At 39.9% G+C, this 17,126-nt stretch overlaps 1 protein-coding gene across 1 annotated transcript; it reads right to left on the bottom strand.

The window, feature by feature from the left end:
* Positions 1 to 401: 401 nt before the first annotated feature.
* LOC110961251 (protein-glutamine gamma-glutamyltransferase K-like) lies at positions 402 to 16,521 on the bottom strand. Its single transcript, XM_022208792.2, has 13 exons — positions 16,233 to 16,521; positions 15,945 to 16,136; positions 10,144 to 10,395; positions 8,262 to 8,380; positions 8,041 to 8,148; positions 4,505 to 4,682; positions 4,272 to 4,410; positions 3,974 to 4,166; positions 3,306 to 3,459; positions 2,888 to 3,172; positions 2,307 to 2,467; positions 2,077 to 2,213; positions 402 to 1,969 (listed from the first exon to the last, which is right to left on the bottom strand). Exons 1-13 carry the CDS (start codon positions 16,519 to 16,521, stop codon positions 1,813 to 1,815), a joined length of 2,364 nt encoding a protein of 787 aa, XP_022064484.2. The 3' UTR covers positions 402 to 1,812.
* Between the last annotated feature and the right edge of the window lie 605 nt (positions 16,522 to 17,126).

The raw sequence follows: 17,126 nt of genomic DNA, 5'->3' as shown, positions 1-17,126 counted from the left end.
GCGGGGGTGGGGTTGGTCACTCATATAGACTGTATTAAGGCGTAAATTTATGCACAATTAATTACTTTGAGTGACAGGTGGGTGCCGTCTTAGAACAGTCTATGCCCTAAAGAAGTTTGTATGGCCTCAGCTCCATTCATGCTCCAAAGTTTTTGCTCTAGTTTGGATTAGAAAAGTGTCAGCAGAAGTCAGGGGCTGCCAGATGGTGACAATCGGAGCAACCACACTGAACTTTAAGACTGTTTTCACCCATAGATTTCCCATAGGAAAACAGCGACAACAGCGAGTCCATGATGGTGACAACAGCGAGTCACTGAAGATCAGAAATTTTGACACAAGATTTTGATTTATTGGTATTTTTAATATTACAAGATCATTTGCACCATTGATTACACATTTAAATAAAACACTTTATTGTCATCACACGGCAAAAAAAAACAAAATAAATATACAGTATGTATATATATATATATATGTAAGCAAACATCTTTTCTGTCTTTACAAAGACACATTTTTTTCATTCAAGCTGCCACTTTACAACTTCTGCAACATCAGTGGGACTCAAGTACAGTAATCATAGTTGCACTCTACTCACCTGCATGTGGTAGAAGCGTGCTGCAGGACCCTCTGTACCATTTGCTGCAAGTTAATATTGGGTTTCATATTATCTAAAAGGTTCTGTCTTTTCTGAAGTGACACCACACAAATAGCACAATGCTCTTAGATGTTTAATGATTAGTTGTCTCTTTGTAATGATTAATCTGCTGCAATGTACCGTAATGTAACATCTTTGTACATATAAATACTGGCTTTCAATATAAATTAGACCCTCCAGAAAAACGCGATTATGCAATCGCATGAATTTCCACATTAATCACCAAAATGCCGCTGATTATGCGGGGGTCAATTATTTCCCAAAAGGCAGCATAATCCCTGCAAAACAGCGCATAATTCCCGCAAGAATCTCACATTTCCACAAAAAAAAAGAGAAATATGCGGGTCCCGCTTATTTCACAATTTCCGCATAAAATGAGAAAACTATAACCAATATAAATGGAGTTGTGAGTGAGTTTTTATGTGACGCCTGGCCTGACATCATCAGTTCGCGCATTCACACACACACTAGAAGCACGAGCTGATGCGGAGCGCGGTGCTCAGAGACGAAAAACAAGAATGGCGAATGCTCAAAGATCACATTTACCTACGAATATTTCAGCCAGAGACCGGGCAAAACAGTACCCAGATTTACTGCACGGAAGTGGGAGGGGGAAACTTTTTTGCACCCCGTGCAACATTGTTCTGGAGCACTGAAGAAAATCGACCGTGTTGCAGCACTTCTCCACGACTTCTCCAGGGAGTGTGCTGTGTGAGTGTGTTGTGTGGGTGTCTGTGTGTGTTAGTGAAGGAGCGCACCGGGGTGTGTATGCGAGTGTGTGGTTAAACCCTAATTACAATTTCTTAAAAAAGGAATAGGAAAGTGTTTTAATCTCAGTAAGGGATGTGTGTGTCCTAGTAACAGGATGTAGGAGAAGAATCACCTTTTTCCCAGTTCTTACATATTTCGCATCTTTTTGCATATTTCACAACTATTCGCATACTTTGTAACCTTCCGCAATTTCCCCGCATAAAATGGCATAAAAACCCTGCATATGTATTCGCATAATCAAGGATTTTAGCCCGCGGAATCAAGGATTTTTGCCCGCGTTTTTCTGGAGAGTCTAATAAATAAATGGAAAATGACTTCACAAAGACACTAAGAGAATCAGTGGCTATATAAAAGAAATGAGTATCAAAATTCAGTGCAGGTCGCTATTAAGCGGCGTTACTTTTGTCCTCCACGTTGATGTCACTCACACCGTGAACTTGTGTGAGCTGCTTGCAGTCCAATGAAGCCAATAATTTCCTCAGTCCGGGAAGGGTGGGCACGAAGTGTTCAGTGAGAGACACGGAGGCATGGCTGCCAATATCTCTGAGGGTAGGACAGGAAATGACAGTGGCAATCACAAAAGAGAAAGATAGACAAGGTACTTTCAAAAAACAAATCAGCACAATATAAAGCATATTATTCCTCCTCACCCATAACTTATTTTTCGAGCAGGTAGAAGGCCTAGTCCTTCCACGTGGAATACCACTGCCTTCAGCACCTGGGGTAGAGGGTTGGTAAATGAAATCTCTACTGCCATCTTCTCCCCTACTACGGCTTTACCGATTGGCTGCATGATGGTAAAAGAGAAAGGAAAACGAAAGTCAGATCCAGAATTATTTTCTTCTTCATACTATATTTTCCTGATGAGCTCTTATCTTACCTTTATAATAAGGTTTGGGGTCCTGAGTCGGAAACTGAACTGAGTGGCCAGAACTTGCTGTGTTTCTTTGACTCTACCCGACAGTGTCAGCATCAGGGCAGCCTGATCTATCAGCTGGTTCTTGTAGTCTTTGTATTCTAGGATCCACTCAAAAGTCTTCTCTGTAGACACAAGATGTAGGCAAAGAATTAAAGTTAGTAAAGCTAGTGTGTTAGTGAGTTTAAGGGCTTCTAGTAGGCAAACTGTTGTACTGTTGCAGAGTCTGACAAATCCCCACAGCACTGTTTTGGCACTGGAGAATTGTCTGACTGCAACTCATTATCATTCAGCTACAGGGCGAAACAGCACTGCAGCTTTTTTGGTATGAACCAGTCACAGTTATCTTGAGAGTTGCTAAGCCCAGGATGTAGCAACAGTGCTCCTGCAAACTATGGTCTGTTTTGAGACATGGGACACAAAATATTCTTAAATTTGCTTAAGTGACAGCATTCTCTCATTCACACACAGCTCAGCTTTACAATACATGATATTTGTTGTGCATGCGATATTGAACAGTAGATGAAGTAAGACACTCCACCTACCCTCATTTGGCAGCACTTCCACATCTGTCTCGTCCTTTCTGACCATAGATTTGTGGACTCCGGTGTAGTACATGACTGACACCTGACTGTGCAGGGTGACATTGCGTTTTTCTGAGCTGCTGTTTCGCAACACAATGTTCAGTTCTGCATCCCCTCCCATTTGAGGGCCTTCACCATCCATGAGGACTTCCACAGAGATGTCTTCTGCAGTTGGAGATGAATAGGCCTCTGCTTTGGAGCCATAGCTACATGCTGTCTCCACAGCAATGCGTTCCTGTGATGAGCCTGAGAATGACCAGAAATGTTAAACTACGTTAATAGATAACATAGCAATAGTATTTCATTCAAGCAATTTTTCACACAAGAGCTTGTGACCATCCCAAAGTTGGAAATTGAGTTTCTGTGCTTTGTTTGATACCTTCAGGATGTTTGTAAAGGTGTGTAATATCATAGCGTTCATCAGAGCCGACAGCCTTGGTGCTGATCAAGTGTCCCACGACCTTTTTCTCACTATAGATCTGACTGAAGGTCCCATCTGCATTTCTCTGCCAGTAGATTTTATCGCTGTTCACCTGGACATGCACAGAAGGGGGCAAGAGACAGAGTCAGCAATGAAACAGATGCGAAGCTATCTTGCACCTACTGATGGATGGCATATGGCTCATTATTAGTACTCAGTACACGTATTTCTTCTTGCATCAATTTTTTTTCACATTTTGTAACTTTATGAAAGTAAACAGAATTTGTCTTTTCCTTGGCAAAGACCACACTGTAGATGATAGTTTATGACGTAAGACTAGAAGTATGATGTTAATGGGAAGTAAGATAAGTGACTGTGTTGTGGTTAAAGTCTTAGTTGAGGATTGTGGCAACTCAATAGTGGGCAGACGCCTTCATAAACAAAGAGGAGAGAGCCAAAAGAGAGGTATAAGTAGAGACAAAGAGGGTGGTGCAAGGCAAGCAAAAACAAACAGGTGTGTAGTGTAGATTTATAGACATATGAAAAGAAAGGGAGTGCTTGAGGTGTGGTCCTGCTCCTAAACTACAAAAAACGTCCATTTAAAGGAAAATGCATATTCCACAAACCTCAGCAAACACAAAGGGACAGTCGTGCTTGAGGAAGACCTGACCATTGCGGACAGCGGTGAGGGAAGCAGGACCACAGCGGAAGGTGCCCTGGCTGGTCTCCTGAGGCGTGGCATCGACAGCCTGCCAGCCTCCGTTACCTGGAGGCAAGTCTGGACGGGCCATCCAGCAGTCGCTCCACACATGGAAGTTCCTTCAGTAAAAGATTCAGGCTTAACAACCCAGAGAGTGCTGCATGTCGCGACGAGCAGACATGTATTATGTAAAGCTACATGAGAAAGACTGTGACCAGGCATACCAGATAGAGTCTGCGTTGAGGTGCTCGATGGGCTCCAGGTTTTCATCCAGGTATACATCTGTCGTCAAGGAGACATCTGTGTCGTGAGCTGAGCTGAAGTTGGTCACAGTTCGACCGGGGATTCCTAAACATCGTAAAACTGAAAAGGAATGCCAATGGTCAGTGGCATTGCACACATATATACAGATGAACACATGTGGCGGGGTGATAAATAACAAAACGAATCAGCTAACCCGAAGTAAAGACCCCAGCAAAGACCCAACACTGGCCATATTTAACTGGGGTGCCATTGTTTTTATGGTATTCAGTCAGGATTTCCACACTTCCACTCCACATTGTTGGGGTAGTTCCAAGCGAATAGTCTCCTGACCAGTTTCCCTCCAGGACACCGCGGTCATCAGGGGAGTTTATCTAGATAAACAAACAAAGTCCTTCTTACTTCAGGGCTTGAAGCAACAACTCAGTTACCCAGAGAAGAAAAATCTCCTTGTTCCTGGAGAAAGAGAAGAACTTTCCTTTTCATTAATTTATGAGTTCAACATCGAGGTTACTCTAGAATATCATGTTTTCCTCCCTGGAAGGACTGTAAACAGAATTATTTGGAAAAACCTAGAAGCTAAAAGTAATACATATTTTGTTCTCGGAGTAGATGAAACAATAATCGAACTGTATGCATTATAAAGACATGCAGATGATAAACAAGACAAGGGGTCTACAGCCATTGATAGCAAAAAACAGCTCTAGCTATTTTATCTGTTGTTGCAATGATTGCAAAGTAAACAGAAGAAATATGGTGTTCAAGTTGTAAAGTAATTCACCAGAAATGTGCATTAGCATGTATTTGATAGGTCATCTTTTGCAGTGACATGTAAAGTTGAACCCGGTTCTGGTTTTTCCCCAGACCTCCTTGCTTTGTACAACCACTGCAACACAGAACAGCTTCGATTTAAATAAATGAGAGAGCTGTATTTTTAGTTTCATGACAACAGCACCATACCGATATGCTTACAGTGACAGTGCTCGCATGGTGATGGGTCATGAAACAAAACACTGGACGACAAGAAATTTTGACATGATCAGAAAGGAGAGAAAAAGTTACAATCTATTCTAACAGTAAATTTAATGTCTCCTTCAATCAATTTCACGAAAGTTCATCGAATGATTGTCAAGATAGTTCATTAAAAACCAGAAATGTGACATTACCAAAGTAACTGGATCCTCTTCTGTCTAATCACACATTTCACAGCACTACTGTAAACTCTGACCAGGTGGTGACACTACAGGAAAAGTCAGAGGATCTTTCAAATCCACATGATTCATCCTCCAGAGACCACACACACCTCTTGACAGTGAAATCCTATAATTGTAGAAATATTTCAGCCTGAAACAAAACTGTTTGAGTCAAGCTACAACTGTGGTTAAAAATAACACTATTTCTAGTATTGTTACAGTCATGACTGATCTTAGATAATTGTGATTTAAAAATAGTTTTCTCCTGGAACACTCATGAGCTTAATAGTTTTCCTCCTTCAGTGGGCATTGACCCATTGCTGCTTTTTATTACATCTCACTAAAAAGCCAACAAGAGAGCAGCATGTCGGCAGTGTCATGACATCTGAATGGTTTTATTGACTGAGCCAGAGTGATGGTGGCCAGTGGCAGAGTCAGCTGTTAGCCAGAGATGGAAGAAGTAAAAATACTCCATCACAAGTAAAAGTAGTACATGAAAATTCCAAGTGAAGTCAAAGTACATCAAATCAAACCTCAAAGTATTAGGACCAAATGTAGTTTAAATACTAAAGCAAAGTTAACAGTTTGTTCCCTCTGACCTGTTACTGTTGTAGCTGCTGCAGGAGAAGCCAGTTTTAACCACTTTATATACAGTTTTATATACAGATAAATCTTAGGGCTCCTCAGATGATTTATTGGCGAGGAAAGAAGCAAAAACAAGATTCTGATACTCAGATGTCTTTTACATTTTAATGTTTTTTTCATGGAGTCGTCTATTTCTGGAGAGATCTTGGTTCATTTGGACATTTCTTGAAATGAAAGCAGAAGCTTAGCGGGAAAAATAACTATTTATTGAAGCTGAGTCCAAAAATGTTGGAAACCACTAGTTTAGTCTGTGATGTGTAGTATTTTAAAGGCTTGTTGCATAGAAGCAGTGATTTAGCTAAAGCTAACTGAAGGCTAACCATAAACAAGAGATTCTATGGACATAGCTAAATCAACCAACAAATGTTCCCACCAAAGAACTGCAGAAGGAAGTCTTAAATTTAATGATGTGTGACTGAAGCGCTGTTTAAAAAAGAAAAATCAGTTTTATTATTAGACTTATTTCAAGCATTGTTTTACTATGTGGTCATATTTGTGATGGCTACAAGAACAACAATGTGTCATTAGAGTGGTAAATGTTGCATAAAAAAATGAACAGATGTTTTCTGTGTATGGGAGTGCGAATAATTATGAGATTATGAAGGATTAAATGACGGGTGAAGAAAGAAGGCTCGTTTGTAAAACAGAGATGTGTGGTGTTAAAATACACAAATTTTGTGACATGGAGACATAATCAGAGCTGAGCCCAGAGCAGCGAGCTGAGCTGAACGATGAGAGCCGAGAGGTCTTCTCTGGAAACAGTCTAATGGAGGCTGACATGCCCCGAAGTCACGGTGAGCAACTTGCAGGCAGTTAGTGGTGAAGTGAAAGACTGAAAAAGACTAAATATTGGAAGTGAAAGGAATGAGAAGAAGTGGCTCTGCCTGGTGAATGACTACTGCCTTTGCTGTTTTAGTGGTCAGGAGGCGTATTTCAGAGCTGTGACGAAATGCACCATTTTGCACCAGTGCTGAAAAAGGATACAAAGAAAACTCCAACAGTTTAGATCTTACACTGGAAAACATAAATAAAATTATTCTGTAAAAATAAAAAAGTGAAAATCTAGCAGCCATAGCGCCAGAAAAAAATACATTAAAAGCAATGGAATCCTGTAGCGTTCAAAATATGACAAATTCTGACAGATCTGTCAAAAAAAAATGAATTGCTCATTTAAATACAACAAAACTGCTGAACTGTTCAAATGCTGTCATAGAATTAATTACTATTTATAAAAATTCAGATTTTAATGTAGACATTATTTATCGTGTTGTTTTTTATTTATTTATTTTACAGTCAACATATAAATTAATGCTTTTTTCTCAGATTTTTACTAGATATTACCTTGAATTTACCAAAACAAGGAAAATCTGTAAAACAAACATACAAACAAACAAATTATTGTTTAAATCTTACTATACTTCTTTCTTTCAAATAACAGCAAATACCAGTAAAAAAAATAATATTTTTACTCATTTAAATGCAATTTAAAAAAATAGTGGAATCTTAGAGTGAAAAACTGTAAAATTTCAAAAGTTATCCCTAAAAGATTTCAAATGCTGACATTGTTTACAGTTTTTTTTTTACAGTTAACATATAAATGAATGCATTTTTTGTTGTAGGATTTTACTAGTTATTATTTGCATTTTACCAAAACAATGCATTTCTGTAGCGAAAAAAAACTAATAAAATTTTTAAAAATTGATGGAAAAGTAGAAAATTAGTAAAAGGATAGATAAATCAATCAATAAATAAATACATGCATACATGATGACGATGAATTGAATTATTTGCCATGCTACAAGTGTCCTGTTAAATGGGTTAAATTGGGCTGATGGGTGGTTTTAAATGTCAAAGAAATTCTGTATGTAGGACAGTAGGTCAGATGTCGGCTCACCATGGCTGAGATGATTCGCACCACACTAACTGGGTCTCCCCAACCCGATGCTGGAGTTCCACTCTTTTCCAGGACAAAGAGGCAGGCGGCAAGAATCCCATCATCAAACTGTAACCAAAAGAGACAAAAAAAACATGAGGTATGCGGACAGAACATGTCAGTTTCTGCTGTTCAGTCTGTTCATTAAATACTGACACTAAAAAATCACTGAACCCGCTCACCTGTCCGTAGTTCCATGTTCTCACTCCAATCTGGTTCTGGGTACCGTAGTAGATTCTTCCGATATCATTTAGGACATACTCCTGTCTTTCCTCTTCAGAGTCCATGAACACGGAGTCATCTGACAGAGAGCAGCAGAAAACAGCTTTGAAACATGAAAGCACAGCCACTGGAAGTCGTATCTTTTATTGCATTTTTTTTTTAGTCAAATCAAAATCTTTCCTCACAAGCACAATCTTACAGTTTGTCTCTGAGGGATTAACTTTAAGTTTATATTAAGCAGATATCATTATCTTGACTGTATAAGCACATCTCTGCCTCCTACGAATTGCTTTTGTCTTCAGTAAGTAAACTCTGTTGTGATCTTGTGGAGATAAAAAGCTGGTAAGATTTACATCGACTTAAGAGCGATTCTGAAGTTATCATTTTTGCTATTTCAGAGGCACGCTGTTTGCTTTTATGGTGAACTCTTTAAAGTAATATTTTGACATTTTGGGAAATTCACATACTTGCTTTCTTGTGGAGAGTGAGATGAGAAAATAAGATATTACTCTTGTGTATGTCTGTTAAAGATAAGGGTGCAGACAGCAGCTAGTAAGCTCAGCATAAAAGAGTGAAAACAGGGCCAAAGAACTAACCGGGCAAACAAAATCAACTTGTTGGAGACTGTAGTAAGTTACTACAGATACAGTAAGTAGTAAGGACTACAGATGGAAATTAGCATGATGCTAAATCTGGTGCAGCCATCTGCACGCTGTCCTTTTTCAAATAAACTTGAAAGAAAGAATGAAAGAAAGAAAGACTAATATTCTGCACAAAGTAACTCCAGGAACCCTAAAACCATAACTCAAAATTATAGTCTTCATCAGACCTTTAACCTTAAAGATATAAATCATTAAATTCATACATTTATTTATTTGAAGCTTGGAACCAGTCGTGTGTGATGTACAGTTCTGTCAGGAAGAATTTTTTTTTATCTTAAAATTGTGACATTTCATAGAAATCACTATATTCAACATGCCTCATTCTTAAAAACATAGTTTGCACTAAATGGATGCTGTCAAAAATCTGTTCTTCACACAGCAACTGACATTATATGAGTGAAACAGCTGCCATGAAGTTTTAGGACATTTTTAGTGAACTGCAGGCTGACCAGAGAGGAGACGGTAACAAAGATTTAAAGGCAAATAAAACATACTTGTGTACAGTGAGACAAATCTTCATTCGACATTGTGTGAATGCAGTTGATGTACAGAGTGGTGTGAAGTAACCTAGTTTGTAGAGGCTGTATAAATGTAAATAGGCACAAACAAATAGCAATCTATAGCAATTTGGATGCCCAATTTCCCTAATATTGTTAACACCTGTGGGCACTTAGGAAAATATTGTACATATTGAATTTTTTTCTTCAGTTTTTGTTGAACAAAAAATTAGAGAAACTCAGCTTTCTTTTTTTATGATATATGGCATTATAAGTTATGTTTGTCATACTGCAGAAAACACATTTTTAAGTTCTCTCTACTAGGCATTGTTGTGCTCTTTCCATAGAGATGCAGGGCTTTATTTTGCAGTGACAAATGAGCCTACAGTGAGCAAAAATGTGACAAAAATTGTTATGAAATTGTGGGTTTCAAAGGGTTAAACAAAGTTACCAATCAGTGAGGTTTAGAGATGCTGGTTGGGTCAAATTAACTATTTCTCGTCTTTATGCAAACTTGGCCTCTTTTTCTGCCTCAAAGAATGTCTTTCCATCTTTATTAAACAACCCAATCATTGTTGTGTTTCTGTTATTTTGGCCACCCCTTCCAGCAGTCACTAAAGACATCAAGCTTATACAGTGCGTGTTGTGAATCATGTGGCTCAGTGTGGCCTAAGCATGTTTACCTTCACACCAGGGGTTGAACAACATGTAGATGTCATTAGCAGGGTCGTGTGTGGAAACAGCCTGGCCATTCGCACCATTTGTTTCCACTGTGAGCTGATATCGACCAATAACCGCGGTGGGTGAAGAACTCACTGATAGCTTTATCCTTTTGTCGTCCTGTTTCACCACAGCAGCCTCCCAGCGATCGCCCTGCAGCTCCTCCACCAAAGGGACAATAACATGGGTTCCCTTTGACACAGCTGGCAGCGACCCTATGATGGTTAAATGACACACACAACACAAGCAGGTGAAGAGAGAAAGCAGGAAAGTGTTACTGACTGTTGCTCATAACGTGCTGCAACAGAAAGCACCCCTCAATTAAAGCCGCACCTACATTCCAAACTTGTGGAGTATGGTTAAATAAATAGAAACCAAATAGAAGGATTGCACAATGCACTGTCTCCACACACACAGGCACCTCGCGTGGCAACATTTGGTCTCAGTGCAGCTTCAGTCAGGCAGCGGTTTCAGCTCCAGCGTTACTTCACTGTACAGTATTGAACTGTGAGGAAGCCGCAGGGTTTCTGCAGCCAGCTGTGTAGAAAAAGAAAAACTATAATCTTTAATGACAGTTACCAATTTCAGGCAGCACATGCATGTGTTGGAAAACGCTCCATTTCAAGCCGCAGTGAAGAGCTTTCCCTCTGAAGTGTTTGTGGAAAACTGCCCATATTTCACCCTCCATCCTCGGTGGGTGTGACCCTTGTCTTTGTTCGCTGTCTTCAAATGCCTCAACAGAACTGATTTGCTTTGCTGCAGTTTCGCCACGAGATGTTCGTTTTTATCTGATTTCAGGCGTGGACAGACAGGCCACTGATTGGGTGAGATAAAAGGAATCAAAACCAGCTCGCAAAAAAATGAACAAAGTGAATGGAGCAGCTATTGTGAACAAAAACATAGTGGTGGTCGGTGCATTAGAGCGACTCAGAGGCAGGAAAACAGCAGGGGGACGCCGGGGCAGCAGAATGAGTCAACAGCTGACAGCAAAGCAGCAGCTGTGCACAACTAGACTGAGTGATGAGGATGGGCTTTCTGGTGACAAATTCATTACCATGGACAAGAAACAATCACCAAAGAGTTGAGCCACTGAAAGGCAGTTTCTGGTGCCCTAGTCAGGGGAAAATTTACACTTAACACTTTCTAGAGGCCTTGAAATCGAAAGGATAAACATTCATTTGCACGATATTTGAACCGCAGACAGCAAAATCAGCAGTGTTTTTTGACAGAAATTTACAATAGTGCACAGCAGATACCAGGTCAAACATACAAAACACAACACACTCAGCATTCCTCATAGAAGAAGAAGCCTGTATTTGTCACAAACACATTACAGCATTTTGCATATTCTATTTGGGGGCAGAACAGTAAAAAAAAAGGCATGAGAGAAACTATTATTTATTTTTAACACTTCTTATTGGAAAACAACCCTGAATTTCTCACACCTTGCAGTTGCACTGATTCTAAATTGAATAAGGGTCTGATATCATGTCAAGCTATCGATCACTTTTTTCTTAACAGCTGAAACTGCACAAATGGGAAGGCCGGGTCAAACACAAAACCAAAGAAATGGATGGTTTCTCTTTTTACTGGTCTTGACCAAATCTGAATTGCAGAAAAATGTTTTTTATTAATTCTTTTCCTTTCCATGATAAAGCACCTCTAGAGAAGGCAGCATTAAGGACATTTCTCAAGGGCTCACCCCAATGACAGCAGTGGGGTTTCAACTTCCCACTTTCTGATCACTAGCCCAGAGCCTTAACCACTGACCGCTGCTCCAACTGTCAATTGCATTCTGATGGAAGCATATTTTCAACATATATCTGCCATTTATTTAGTTGCTCCACTGTCGCTATTTTTCAGCCGACCAATCATACATTAGATAGGGCAGGACTCATCACCTCAGCGGCTCAGAAAACAGAAGAAAAGTTTAAGCATGTTGCAAAAAAGGCTAGATTTGAACACAAACCATATTTTTCTAAACATAACCATGCAGCTTTGGCTAAGCTTAACCGAGCTTCCAGCATGTAGTTATCGTTGTGAAAGTGTCAATCAAAGTGCCATATTTTTCTAAACCTAATCACATACTTTTTGTAACAAAATCGAACCAAACAGGGAGTGAAAATTGAAAGTTCAGTTGGTAATTTAAGCCTCAACCTTCCCGCCCTACGCCCTTGTGTGAACTTTGTGGCTTTTTCAAAGAGGAAGCTTTTTCTAGGAGTGCAAAGTTTTTTTTCAGAATAAAATGGCTTTTAAAACACAAATGAAAATGCGGTTTAGTTATAAGGGAGGATCATTTTGTGGAGATAGGGCTGCAAAGCATTAATTTGACTTTTGTGGTAAATTTGCTGGTTCAACACAACCCTCATACCTGACTATTAAACATACAACTACAACTGCTCGTCGCCAGCAAATATAAAACCATATAAAACCTTAACTTGACATGGCTACATTTGGGTTTTTGTACACTTAGAGCTTCAAACAGGCTCATAGGAGGATTTTGTTCCCACTGGAAAAATCCAGGCTGAGCCTAGCTAAGCTAACAAAATGCTGGTTTTCTCTCATCTAACGCCCAGCAACAAGGCAAATAAGCAACTGTTCTTAAATGCTCAGTGAGCTTCCCTCAATCACAACCCTAAAGCCCAAATACCATTTTTGCATACAGCAGATCTCGCTTCTCGTCTAAAAGGCATGTTGTGATGAGATTTGGTGTATACATTCATGCTCCCAGGGGGAATTAACACTTTACCTTCTACTGACATCGGGGCCTTTTATCTGCTGCACCCTCCAGGAAAACTGTATTTTTTCAGCCCTCCAACAGGTGAGGCAAAAATTACCAATGAGCACTTTGTTCTGCCACACACACTGTCATTCTGTCAAGTGTAATGAAAATCACAGCCTCTCTGAGTCCTTAACGGGGATTCACAGTTTGGAAGCAAACCAGAAACTCGGAGCACTCAACCATTCACCTGAATTTAAAAAAAACAACTTTGTGTGTTGTTTCAGGCTGGGCTGTGATTACCTTTCAAGCTGCAGGGCTTGAATTCAGAGAACACAGTGCTTGGACTGAGCACTGTGGTTTAAAACACCATGAAAGGTGGTATGAGCAGGAAAATGGGACATTTCTGTTAAACAACTGGTTTTTGAATTTCAATGTCCACCATTTGGTGAGCGGTTACATGATTTTCAAAAAATAAATAAATAAAAGGGGCATTATGTGCAGCTGCCATTGTCCTCCTGCTAATTGGTGGTGTGACAGATGGCTTTTTAAAATTATTGGATGATTATTCATGACCAGGATCCTGTTTTAAACTGAATTGTGGATTTCACTAGTTGGATTTTAAAAGAATATTGAGCTGAATTTTTCCAAACACCATTTGTGTTTCTCTTGCAAAATAGCAGCTATTTATTAAAGCATGCATATTTCCTCACTATTAAACACTGAATTTAGGGTACAAATTTTCATTTGCACTGTAGATACAGAGCCTTTCTGTAGGAAAGACATAATTATTCTCCTCAAGCTTCACTTGTTATTACGCACAGCTGTAATTGTAGGATCTATATTGGTCGGTGTCCTCCCTGCCTCTACAGCACTCAATGCAAAGAGCGAGAAAGCAGACAGCGCTGCACAGTAAGTAAACAGGCAGCAGCGCTGAGGCTCAGACAGTTGGTCATGACAGAATTGATGGCGAAATGTCAGTAGAAGGGATCTTTAGTCAGAGCGGTACCGAAGACTCGGCATCTGTAAAACACTCTCCGAGGAGCATAGCAACCAGACCTGTTACCATAGCAATAGTAACCAAAATCCCTTTCACTCCCTCTCCCTCTCTGTGTCCCTCCATATCTATATATCTATATAACACACACAAGTACAAGTGCATCTGTGTACTCCGCATGCACATACGAGCAGCAAGAATAACAGTATGAGACATGAGCATATGAGCAAAACTTCTTGCTGGTGGAAATTGTTTCCTCTCACAGCCCCCATTTACATCCCCTCTCTACAGGGTTTCAGGGAACATAAGCTCTAGTCAAGCTGGATTATTTCCATCCAGTTTCACACTTGGCCTCTCAAGATTACATGCCAGTCATGTAGGAAATCCAGCAAGTTGGTATTCGTGAGAACATTCTTAAAATTCCTCTCTGGTTCTTGATCAAACCATGAAAAACATACCTTCCTGTAGCAGAGGTAGGCTGCATATTTAGATGTTTTATTCATGAAAAATATCCCTTCCTGTCTTAAAATGACATTGATTTAGCTTCACTTACAATGGGCAGATCTATGAAGTCACCACCTGTACAGCCGTGTTATATTGTCCAAATACGCATTTTTCTGCAAGGGATGGCGGGATGTAAATTTTGTCATTTCTCTAAGTTTGTGATGGTGCATGTCCATATGCACACTTCCTGTCCATTGTGTATTCAAAGAGCTGCATTGTGTTTTTAGAGCTGCAATATGACATTGATCGCTTCTCGTTTGCATACAGTTCACATCTAGACTTGACTTCCAGATGTATGTAAATCTTTTAAACTAACCATTGTCAATCTCAAATGTTCTCAGAACCACATTTTTAGGGAACTTTTTCGATAATGTATAATCAATATAATAAACCTTTTTCTATGTATAAGAAAGTTTTCAAACATGTTGATGTGTAGGTCTTGTTTGAAATCCAAGAGCAGAAAACCTACAGCTTAATTGTTCACCCAATCAGTGGTTATGTAGTTTTAGGAGCCTGTATTGGTTTCCAGTAGGAAAGCACCTGCCAGTCATCTGCTGCATGCCCATCAGCAGCTCAATACTTGGCAGTGATACAACCACTCATGTCCAAACATATCAATGTGAACACTTACCATGAGAGTTTTTATGCAGACTGTACTGAAAAGAGAAATAATGTACATTTTCAGCAGTACTATGCATACACGGAATATATAGATGCAACCTTGGAGTCGTCCAAGCAGATTCCAGCTGATTTGAAAACCAGCACAGTAACAACTACTACAGTATGTGTGAATAAGGGTGCATAATCAAGAATTATTTCCACAAATCTGCTACATACTGCTGGAATAATTCATCCATACATGTTCCAACTGGGGCAGCCCAGAAGCGTGGTGGTTAGCACTTTCATCTTGCTAACCTCCACGCTTCTGGGCAGCCCTAGCCTTCCTGGGATCTTTCTGCATGGAGTTTGCATGTTCTCCCTGTGCATGCGTGTGTTTTCTCTGGGTACTCCAGCTTCATCCCACAGTCCAAAAATATGCTGAGATTAATTGATTATTCTGAATTGCCCAAAGGTGTGAATGTGAGTGTGATTGTTTGTCTGTATATGTAGCCCTGTGACAGACTGGCGACCTGTTCAGGGTGTCCCCTGCCTTCGCCCTAAGTCAGCTGGGATAGACTGCAGCCCCAATGAGGATTAAGCGGTGTATAGATAATGGATGGATGGTTGTTTGAACTGGAAATCAACTCTGAAGAAAAATTTATTTCCAGTTCTGTGGGCTGGCAGATTTGTTCCTTGGGTATATTACATATAAAACCCTTGAAGTCTAACTCTGTTTTTGAGATAATAATCAATACACTGCATTTTCAAGGTGGAAGCCCTCCGCCATGATGCTGACTGCTGACTGAGCTCATTATTTGTCTTTGAGCATATAAAAAAACAACATACAGACATATCAACAAGTAAAAAAACTTGATTTTCACCACAAGGTGTTTGAATTTATGGATTGTAGAGTGAACTGCAGTGTTCAACTTTCTCTGACTGACCTGTTTTAAGATTAAGATGAAGCTCATCAGTGCTGGGGTTGAAGGGTCGAGACAGGGTTATCCACATCTGGAAATTCTGACCTCTACGGACAATGAAGTTGTCACTTTGGTAGAGATTTGTGTGATGCTCCGTACGGTTGACCCCAGATTTGCTTTTCATCAGGTCTATTGATCGCACTTTCAGAAGGAGTTCTGGGAAAACAAAGGTATGAGAGATAGAAGTTTATCATGAGGCTGACCTTTTTTTATTCTTTTGATAAATAGCACATTTGTGAATTTTCCAATCACCATCAAGCTCGTTGTCACCAGTCTCAGGCTTCTCGCCGTCTGTCCCATTGTCCTTATCCAGATCATCAATCCCTGTGACCACAGTGTCAGTCAGGTCATCGTCATTTGGTTGCGGACAGCAGCAGGGGCAGACTTTGCGCAGCCACCGGCGACATGCATTCTCTTTTTCAACATCTTCTTCTTCTGTTTCTTTATTTTCATCTTCTGTGTCGTCCCCAAATCCAAGCGTGACAGATGGAAATCGTCCTACTGCCGATCTGTCTCTTATTGATCGGGTCTCCACAGGCATCCTGAGAAAACACAGTTAGGAGATCCAGAGCTTTGTCATTAATAAGACGCTGGCTTCCTAAAAAGCCAATATTTTGTATACATGCTGGAGTTAACACCCTTTGTCTTCACACTTAATTCCTTTGAGGCTAAAAATCTGATGTCTCCAAAACCATGCATCTGATTGAACTAACACAGCAAGCTTTCTTAAAGGTAATCCATTGTCCAATTAATTTACAAGAGGAAGACTTTGGCTTTTCATCAGTTGTACAGCTTCACATTTAATCCTTCTTATCAATGCACTCTTGTGATGTGACATGACAAATGACCAGTGACTGATCCTATGGAACAACATGTCTTAATGAGTTTTGATGTTAAAGGTGGGACATTTCTGATGCAAGTCCTTCATGTGGTGATAACTGTATCTTCAACATTATGCATCGGTTGGAGTGGATGCTAGAAACCAAATACATAATCTTACAGTGAAGAGAATTTCAAAGAAGAGTCGTATGTATTTTTGTATAATGCTCAAAATCTGAAGTAATGGGTCCTTAGTTTGTCAGATGAACCACAGCTCTGGCACATGAACTACAAGAGCCACTGTGGTCCATCTTAAGTGAATCCAAA

This window comes from Acanthochromis polyacanthus, chromosome 4 (assembly GCF_021347895.1).
Source record: "Acanthochromis polyacanthus isolate Apoly-LR-REF ecotype Palm Island chromosome 4, KAUST_Apoly_ChrSc, whole genome shotgun sequence".
In the NCBI taxonomy this organism is placed as follows: domain Eukaryota; kingdom Metazoa; phylum Chordata; class Actinopteri; family Pomacentridae; genus Acanthochromis; species Acanthochromis polyacanthus.
This window is presented reverse-complemented; position numbering and strand designations above follow the sequence as displayed.

Bases quoted from the DNA above. Each gene is read 5' to 3' on its own strand.
- LOC110961251 (XM_022208792.2), bottom strand. From the start codon at position 16,521: ATGCCTGTGGAGACCCGATCAATAAGAGACAGATCGGCAGTAGGACGA. The intron at 8,149-8,261 runs GTGAGCGGGTTC...TTTTGGTTACAG, and splicing joins GAACATGGAACTACGGACAG to TTTGATGATGGGATTCTTGC. The intron at 4,683-8,040 runs GTGAGCCGACAT...TTGTTTATCTAG, and splicing joins TGCGAATCATCTCAGCCATG to ATAAACTCCCCTGATGACCG.